Genomic DNA, 10,175 nt, shown 5'->3' with positions numbered 1-10,175 from the left:
CTACAGTAGATAAATTTTTGTTGTATTATAAAAATCAAATTTGGCTACATAATTGTATTAATAAAAGATATACCTTTATTAAAGTATTATAATTAAAAAACTGCACGATAGAGGAAAGAAGAGAAGATTATATTAAATGAAATAAAGTAATTTCGTATAGTTTATGAAATGTAACATAAATTTGTTTGGAAAGTGTAGATATTTCAAGAATTTTATTTAATTTTTTTTACAAATCCATATAGGTACATATCTTTATATTAAAATTAATATATTCTTTGATTCTTAGCGAAAAAGTATTAAGAGCCAAAACTAATTAACTTGAAAATTATTTAAACTTTACTTTTGTGAAATGTCGTGTATCAACTGGTCCAAGTTTCTTTCCTATACCTTTACCCACGGTTACTAATAACCTTATCATATTTTTGAACTATGACTAATTTAATATTTCGAAATGCTTATATACGTTATTATAAACGTTAAATCCATCGTGCCTTTTATATTATTGACTTAAGTTTGATGTTTTTATTATTTTTTAAAACTAAGCAACTTTCAATATGTTGAATACCATTATTAAATTGTTTTTATATCATTCCATGTAACCTTAGCCATATATTTACTTAGGTATTGTTTATTCACCTATTCTAATTGAATTTTGAAATCATATACTGTTGTACGATATTACTATATCTCAATAATTTATACAATAGATGTGAAAAATATATAAAAAAGAATTAAAAATTGAAATCCTAAAATCAATACATCTCGATATCTTTATAGAGAAACAAATTCTAAAAAATAATTTTTAAAATCATTATCATAATTGTTATTATCTTCTTAAATTCCAATTTTTAATCAAACATGAAATTTAATAAAATCTCAAGGTTACTACAAGAATGAATGTTACACGTTTCTGATTTTTCAAAATCATAAATGAAGGTATTACAATACTATTCCTTACAAGTAAGGAAACCCATGGATTTTGTTCTATATGCAGGAATACTGATAATATATTCTTCTCTTTGTACTACCAGCTCTCTGATTTCTCTCTTCGATTTTTAAAATGATCCGTACCAATCCGAACCCATGCCTGCCGAAAAAAATATTTTAGTCCATAACGAATTGATAATTTGAAAAGTTGCCTTACATTTTAGAAACAATGATATTAATAAAACTGCACGATAGAGGAAAGAAGAGAAGATTATATTAAATGAAATAAAGTAATTTCGTATAGTTTATGAAATGTAACATAAATTTGTTTGGAAAGTGTAGATATTTCAAGAATTTTATTTAATTTTTTTTACAAATCCATATAGGTACATATCTTTATATTAAAATTAATATATTCTTTGATTCTTAGCGAAAAAGTATTAAGAGCCAAAACTAATTAACTTGAAAATTATTTAAACTTTACTTTTGTGAAATGTCGTGTATCAACTGGTCCAAGTTTCTTTCCTATACCTTTACCCACGGTTACTAATAACCTTATCATATTTTTGAACTATGACTAATTTAATATTTCGAAATGCTTATATACGTTATTATAAACGTTAAATCCATCGTGCCTTTTATATTATTGACTTAAGTTTGATGTTTTTATTATTTTTTAAAACTAAGCAACTTTCAATATGTTGAATACCATTATTAAATTGTTTTTATATCATTCCATGTAACCTTAGCCATATATTTACTTAGGTATTGTTTATTCACCTATTCTAATTGAATTTTGAAATCATATACTGTTGTACGATATTACTATATCTCAATAATTTATACAATAGATGTGAAAAATATATAAAAAAGAATTAAAAATTGAAATCCTAAAATCAATACATCTCGATATCTTTATAGAGAAACAAATTCTAAAAAATAATTTTTAAAATCATTATCATAATTGTTATTATCTTCTTAAATTCCAATTTTTAATCAAACATGAAATTTAATAAAATCTCAAGGTTACTACAAGAATGAATGTTACACGTTTCTGATTTTTCAAAATCATAAATGAAGGTATTACAATACTATTCCTTACAAGTAAGGAAACCCATGGATTTTGTTCTATATGCAGGAATACTGATAATATATTCTTCTCTTTGTACTACCAGCTCTCTGATTTCTCTCTTCGATTTTTAAAATGATCCGTACCAATCCGAACCCATGCCTGCCGAAAAAAATATTTTAGTCCATAACGAATTGATAATTTGAAAAGTTGCCTTACATTTTAGAAACAATGATATTAAAGTAAATAACCTAATTATCTACATCCTTTGTACAAATATTTGACAAATAAATGAAAATATTTATTAAAATATATATAATACTGATATATATTAAATTAAAATACATATATTAAATCATTATAAATCACAATTAAAAGGATTTATTAAATATATATAATTTTGCATCAAAATTGTAAAAGTTTTGCCAAAAATAAAATTTCTATTGAATAATAGATCCTGCTGTCTAGTTATCTTTTACACATGTTGTTATCTTGAGTTACATTATTTAATGAGCTACTGTCATATTAACATTATGACAGTCTACAGATTTCAAGAATAACTTTCGCGTTATATACATCAATAATAAGATATAAATACTAAATAGATAAACAAATAAATATATAAATATATAAACAGTTGCGAAATTGGTATAATACATACGATATATCAACAGTCGTCAAAGTAGTTAATAAACTGGAATACTAGTTTAAACCACAAAATATCAATGATTTAGGGGTATCAAACTTGTACTTTAAATCATTATACTGTTGGAAATAATATACAAGAAGTATCCCTAATTTTTATGCAAAACATTTTAAATTTTTTCTCAGAATACTTAAATATTTCATTTTACATTTATAGAACCGTGGCTATCTTCCTTGCATTTGTACTATTTCCATTAAAGTGGTTCGTTGTAGTCGTATGGTCAATGGTCGATTACTTATTTCTCTTATATTTCACTTATTCGTCTTCCGCGTCAATTTTTCCTCAACTTCCATCAATCGTCGTTCCAGTCCATTACGTTCTGTTAATAATGAGTTTGCTTCGAATTTCACTCCGATGTCACTAGTACTTTTATTTAAATTATTGAACATTTGATCGCTATTTATATAGTTTGCAAATTATATCACAATTATTCAAATATATGAATATAAAATAATTTCGGACAAAATGCTAACAAGAAATGTACTCTTATTTAGATTCTGTTTTGAATTAAACATTTTTGTCTATCCTTAAAAACTACAGTTCATTTACTATATTATATATCGATTATTATTTACAACTAACAACTAAAGAGTTGTTTGTATCGATAACGTATCGACTTAACTCAAATAAAAAATTAAAAATTTTACTTACGTTATCATATTTTAAACTAATTAGAATACTATTTGCATTTCAATATGTCGAATATTTAACGAATTTGAGGAAAAATTAGTATGAATCCTGTAACAGACACTTGTCTGAAACAGGGACGTCTTATTAAAGACTAGCATCATCTGTCGGTGAAAGATCGAAGCGACTATTATGTACATTTAATTTACCATTGAAACTTATGTTTCTTTTTGAAGATTGAAAAATTATATATAAATTTTGATTATGAAATTCTTCAAATAAATAAATTATCAAACTATCTCTTGTCTGATTCAAATTTACTACTAATTTTCAAATGAAAATAGTGAGTGATAAAGAGAAAAAAATAAAAATAAATAAGTAACTAATACTTAATAATTTTATTGATATATATGGTTAAAAAACTAGATTATATGATAACTCTGTCCTGCACTTATTATCATATGTCAATAATATAGAAAATGTCACTACAGTGGCAAATACAATTTATAAATCTTTACTAACAGTTGATAAAATAATAATGGACAAAAACCTACATCTAAATTTCGATTAACAACTAACTTCTCTTCACAGTAAAATATCTTGACAATTGACGGTCATTGAGCAGTGAATATAGAATTTCATATAAAAGTATATATTATTTGGGGGCGTCTAGTTCATATACTTTCCACTTATGAAATTTCTTTGCGAATGTAGTGCGTGAACAGCTAACTTTACTGCCTATAAATATAATCCATTAGAAGTTTTCAAAAATTTCTAATTGACATTGACGTCTATATCAGAAGTGTTAATATGTATACATTTCTCGTTAGAAAATACCATGGTACAGCAAGTATTATAACAATGAGGAATTTTTAATGATTATTATAGGAAGTTGTAATAATACATTAAAAATAGAAAGAATGGAAAACGTTATGGAGGGTGTCAATGGACAACTGCAAATAAAGTATCAAAAGATTGCTACAGAATACTCAAAAGTAAGAAATTTTTAATATACCATATACATAATCTAAATGTATTTTCTTAAATTGATAAAATAGAATATTTCTATTTTACTTCCAATATTGTTTACTATTATGTAGTCATAAAATTAATTTTTATTTTTTATAATTTAATATTCATAAATATCTATAGTAAAATTATTATCAAAGTATCTATTCCTTAGATTCGTGCTCAAGCAAATGTTTTAAAGAGAGCTGTGATTGATGAACAAGCACGTAATGCAGATATTCGAGAACAATTGAAAGAGAAAGAAGTAGAGCTTCGCAGAGCAGAACAAGAATTAGATAGCTTATCATTTCGAAATCAACAATTAACTAAACGTGTAACTGTACTACAAGAAGAACTTGATAAAACACAAAATAAATCCAAGAAAGGAAAAAATAAATTATCGGACAATAATAGCCAAGTATTAACATCAGCAAATCATATTTTAGATGAAGAATTTCAAAAAAAAATACTTGAAAATGCTCAATTATTATCACAAATTAGTGATAAAGATAGTGAAATTGAAACTTTAAATGAAAGAATACAACAATTAGAATCTAAATTGGATTATTGTGAAAAAACTAAAATTGAATTAGAGTGTCAGTATCAAAATATTATAGATAAATTAGAAAGAGAAAGAAATGATTTACAGAAAAAGTTAAGTGACAAACAGAAACAAGAAGAAAGTGTGTCATGGTCTAGTAATGAGGGTAAACGAGATGGATATGAATCTGACAATAGGATAGGACATTCCAACCTTCCACAAGTAGAACCATCTCCATTTTCATCGCCTTCTGCATCACGTAGATCATCAAAATCTATTGGTGAAGGACGACCTCAAAAAGTACAAGAAGAAAATAATGATTTTGACTTTTCAAAATCACGTGATTTAGAAAAAGAAGTTAATCACTGGAGAGCGCAATATCATATACTTAAAATAAAATATGATGAAATAGAACAAAGAGAATGTTTTAATAATATGCAGATTGAACATGAACCTTTACAACCTGCAGAGATAACGCATATGGTAATATTTATTTCAAATAATCAATAAAAATTTCCATAGAGTTTAATCTAATTAATAAATATTTGTAACAGATTGGAAAATTAATGGTACCTTTTGCGCTACCAGGAGAAATTGAAGCTCGAGAAGCAAAAATTAGAGATTATTTTCTACAAGAGATTGATAAATTAATGACAGAGAAACATATTTATCATGTGAAAAATTTAGCTATGGCTGCCAATGTAATTAAGTATATTTACGCAATTAAAATTTACTATTTACTGTTTCATTTTCTTAATATGTATAGTGAAGAAATACTTTTTTAGAGTGAAGTTCTACAAGTTCATTTAGACACAAGTGAATCAAAGAGAGAAAAATGCGAATCTGCACTTGCAGAAGCACTTTCAAATTGTAGTATTTTACAGAAAGATAAAGAAATACAAGAAGGAAATTACAAAGCACAACTCAGTACTATGAGTGAACATCTTGCTAACATGAATGAAAAACTTATTTCACAAACAGAAGAAATACAACAATTAAAATTTCAGCTTGTAAATAAGGTAACAATTTATTGTAAATGCAAATAGTATTATTTCATATACTCAGTGTGTGGTTTAATAATTTTCAGAACAGTAAAAAAGGAAAACAAAAGTGATACAGGTCAGGTTATAAATTAAACATAATTGACATTCCAATAAGAACATGCTTTAATCAGAATTATTAGCAATTTTAATGTCATGTACATATGCAACTTGCACCTGACAAACAATAATTATTTTTGGTCATATTTTAACTAATATACTCAAACATTTTTGAAATTAATGTTACTTTATTTATGAAATAAAAATAACAATTATTATTAGTGTTCCATTTATGAACATTTATAACAAAAATTACAAATTATAGTAGAATTATAATATACATGATATTATCATTTATGATCATTCATAATCAGATTGTCACATCAATTAACAGCTTTTGGTCAACAATTTAAATTGAAACTTTTCTTTGTATTATAAAGTAAACTAAAATATTTAAAGATATTCTTCGATATTCAATACATAATAAATAAAATAATTAAATAAACTGGAAAATTTACTTCTTTAGCAAAAATCTTTAAATATTCCAAACTATTTTATCAAAATAATAGTAAATGTATAAATTCCTTTCTTTTACATTGTAATTTAAATGAAAATCATATTTTAGTCGAAAAATTAACCCTGCAATTACAATCTTGTTCAACTAAAAGACCATTAATTATCCTATACGCTTAATTATATAATATATTATAAATTAATACTTTCCGCGTTATTTCTTTTCAAACACAATTTTACATTCACAAATGAATTTTTTAGTCTTATCTTATAGTTTTGTTATCTTTTATAATTTGGTGATAAAAATATCCACTTTCTTCCGTTGCGGTTCGTTTCTTCAGATTGGTATATTTTTTATATTTAGACAGATATGATTGAATATCTACAGCTCATTATCCTTAGTGGCATTTTTTTTACATGCCCAGGCTTAAAGCAATTGGTGGATATGGAATCTTCATCCCCACTAACCATGGTCCTATGGCGAGACACGCTGTGAATGTGATATTATTTCTTATATAATGCAGGAAACAATTATAATGTAAAAAAAAAAAAAAAAACTTAAGGAATTATAACATTTTTTTTAACTTTGATTAATAAAATTTTATTTAAAAAATTTCTAAATAAAATGTATTTCTAATCATTAATTAATAACAATAATTAATTGAATTAAATAAGAAAGAAAATTATTTTTAAGCGAAAGATTTATTTACAGTGAGTCGAGAAGGTATTTTTTTTTAAACAACTTTAAATAAAGAAGTAGTACATTACTATAATCTTTATATATTAATGCATCATTATACATATACAAAACCAATAGCTTGTTTGATAGTAAAGAAACAAGAAAATATTTGCGCACTTACGTTTTTTGTAATAAATTTATATTCTTTCACTATTGTAATTGTGATTATAGATTATAATAAGATGCTCTTTCGTTACTTGAAATTAGTTAGAAAGAACTGAGCGTATAAATAATTTTTGATCCACGTATAACCAATTTAAATTGAACTAGAAAATTTTCTGTCTTTTTTTCCCATAAATGCATTAAAATATTTCCAATTGTATTACTAGAATAATAGTAAATGTACAAATCGTTACATTGAAATTTATTATACATGAAAATTATTAGATCTGTAAGAAAGTAGTATCACTTTGTGAGAGAGTATCGCGATAAGTGGTAGTATATGTTGTGTCAAATAATAGAGAACTGGCAATAATGAGAGATTGGGATTCAACAAATTTTGGACACATTTAACAAGTATATATGTATGCGTGTGTGTGTGTGTGTATTACTTTATCGATGAGATCGAACAATTTTTTAACCTAAGCCTATCTAAATAAAAGGTCGTCAACCCAAGGACTGCTCCTGTCACGCTCGTTCAAGGAACGTTTTTCTCAAATGCATTTTGGCCTAGACTAAATAGGAGGTGATCGATACTTCGAGGACAATTAACCCTCGAACGTATCTTAACCTAAACTTAACAACAGCGAGAACGTTTCTCTCGTGTCGATTACTTTTATATTCATACCCTTGCAAATATATTTTTTAGAACTTTTAAAAGAAAATTAATTTTATATTACGTTATTGTTCTATTTAACCAATTATATAATATTCATTATTTTCTGAAATAGTATTTTTTTATTTTACAAATTTTTTAATACCCATTTTATAGAGAAGTGCCAATTTTAATTTAAAAAAATGCATTGTATGTTATTTGACTTTGAACGACGTACTTTTTTTGCTCACTTAATATTATAATTACATAGGCAGTAGTCCGATGGTAATATACCTAGAAAATACGGTAAATGAAACGAGAATACCCAATTAAAATGTTAAAATATACTGCATATATAATATGTATTATGTATAGATGAGAAGATGACGAGAAGAAATTCGAAGTTTGGTTAGTTATAGTGTAATAAAACCACCTTGTTTAATACAATTATAAAGACTGAGTATCTTCATTGTTGGACAAAATTGACGTATTTTCATTTGGAATGATATAAGATCAAATGATAAAATAAGCAAACGTGGTATATAAAAACTAAGTAAGATAAACTGATAAAAATGAGACAAAGCATTTGTGTTAACATAGAACTAATATTAATCGTATATCTAATATTGTTCAATTGAGATAAAACAAAAAGCATGCCGCGCAACTTATCTCATTACTATGTATAGTGGAATAATTCAACGTATATAGCATGTCATCGTATACCATCAGAAACCTAAAAGTTGAATTTCGGAAGTATCAAAGGTGGAATTAAATGAAGTAAATCGAATACTTTTACCCCTGTGCTGTCACACAAGCTATCTTCTCATCTCTATACGGTAATACATTTTACCTTGATGAAACATGAGCATTAGAATCTTTCTAAATTGAGATAAATTTTAGATTACTCCGCAGTCAGTTAATATAACGTATATACATCCGTGCTATTATTTAACTATTACAGTAACAATCAAAATTTAGAAAAACCTATTAATAATTTTCTCCTAAATATATGACGAATTTTTGGAAAAGTAGTCGTATTTACATTATTGTAAATTTTATATTGTATAATTTGTAATTTGTAACAAGAGCCAAATCCATTTTCAACATAGAAATACCATCTTTACAAAATTAATTTATCATTTGATTATTGATTATTACAATATGATCAAAAACTTTCCCGCTAACTCAATATATATGTAATTTAATAGAAAAAGAGCACAATTACAATCTTCTTTAATTAAAATTTAATTAAAAGATTATCGGTTATTGTAAATATAAAAGTTGTTATTACATATATATAATAATAACTTTTTTGCGTATATATATAATATACACGTCCGATACTATTCCTGCCTGCATAGGTTGCGAAAAACTTCTTCAAATTTTCACATCTTCAAAATGAGGCAACAGAATTGTTTTCGTTGGTAATGACGATGGCTTTCTTGTCGCAAATTTAGTCACTTATCATTTGGTATCACTTCTTATGCAGATACTCTGTATACCGCTTTTATCAAAAGTATTTCACATTTTAGATGTGTTACTATTATACGATGACCATTTGAATTATTACAAATTTCTAAAATATAATTACTAACAAATATAACGTAATTTTGTTTTTTTTATGGCATTTAATATTGTGTTAACATAATGTTCATTCTAATGACCGTTTTTATACGTTTGATTAAAAATTCTGCATTCAACATTATTACTTTTGTTACTCGATTTCTCTTCTAATATATATGTTATTCATTTTTCGATACTTTTCTTCTTGATCCGCTTCTTCCGAAATTTACATGTAATTTGCTGCATCATTTGACCAGTTGAAAAATTTATATACTTTTATAACATACAAGAAGATATAACTTTATAGAAAAATCGCAATGGCGAAACTTATAACCTGTATAAAATATGATAGACAAGAATAAGATATCTACTATTATTTTCCAATTACTATTATAGTACTATTATACTACTATACGGCATTTATTTTTTATTTTCTGTTCTTGTTTGAAATTCTACTCAATTTTTTTTATTATTATCCAAAAATTATTTTGTTTATCTAATATTGCTCGCACTAAACTAACTATACTGCAACCAATCGCAAAAAATATAGCTTTTATTTATGGCCCTGTCATTTAACAGATTCAAATAGGTATATCATAGAAATAGGTATATATAAATTGTTGGTAGATTTAGTGTCAATCATATACGAACTGTAAAGATTTATAGAAATGATAGTAAAGTTTAAAGA

General features: G+C 25.3%; 1 protein-coding gene across 2 annotated transcripts; it reads left to right on the top strand.

The window, feature by feature from the left end:
- The first annotated feature begins 4,095 nt into the window (after positions 1 to 4,095).
- On the top strand, positions 4,096 to 6,895 carry LOC108550326 (protein phosphatase 1 regulatory subunit 21). 2 transcript variants are annotated; one of them, XM_017904042.1, is made up of 5 exons: positions 4,096 to 4,324; positions 4,513 to 5,361; positions 5,433 to 5,579; positions 5,664 to 5,897; positions 6,857 to 6,895. In XM_017904042.1, exons 1-5 carry the CDS (start codon positions 4,205 to 4,207, stop codon positions 6,860 to 6,862), a joined length of 1,356 nt encoding a protein of 451 aa, XP_017759531.1. In that variant the 5' UTR covers positions 4,096 to 4,204; the 3' UTR covers positions 6,863 to 6,895. The 2 variants fall into 2 exon arrangements, with proteins under 2 accessions (XP_017759531.1, XP_017759530.1); XM_017904041.1 differs by lacking the exon at positions 6,857 to 6,895 and adding an exon at positions 5,966 to 6,030.
- The last annotated feature ends 3,280 nt before the right edge of the window (positions 6,896 to 10,175 follow it).

Source organism: Eufriesea mexicana, unplaced genomic scaffold, assembly GCF_001483705.2.
Source record: "Eufriesea mexicana isolate 0111107269 unplaced genomic scaffold, ASM148370v2 scaffold2646, whole genome shotgun sequence".
Classification (NCBI taxonomy): Eukaryota; Metazoa; Arthropoda; class Insecta; order Hymenoptera; family Apidae; genus Eufriesea; species Eufriesea mexicana.
This window is presented reverse-complemented; position numbering and strand designations above follow the sequence as displayed.

What these genes read in the sequence shown, in the direction of transcription:
- LOC108550326 (XM_017904041.1), top strand. Translation starts at nt 4,205, where the DNA reads ATGATTATTATAGGAAGTTGTAATAATACATTAAAAATAGAAAGAATG. An exon ending in CTGCAGAGATAACGCATATG is followed by an intron (nt 5,362 to 5,432) that starts GTAATATTTATT and finishes TATTTGTAACAG; the next exon opens with ATTGGAAAATTAATGGTACC. An exon ending in ATTTAGCTATGGCTGCCAAT is followed by an intron (nt 5,580 to 5,663) that starts GTAATTAAGTAT and finishes ATACTTTTTTAG; the next exon opens with AGTGAAGTTCTACAAGTTCA.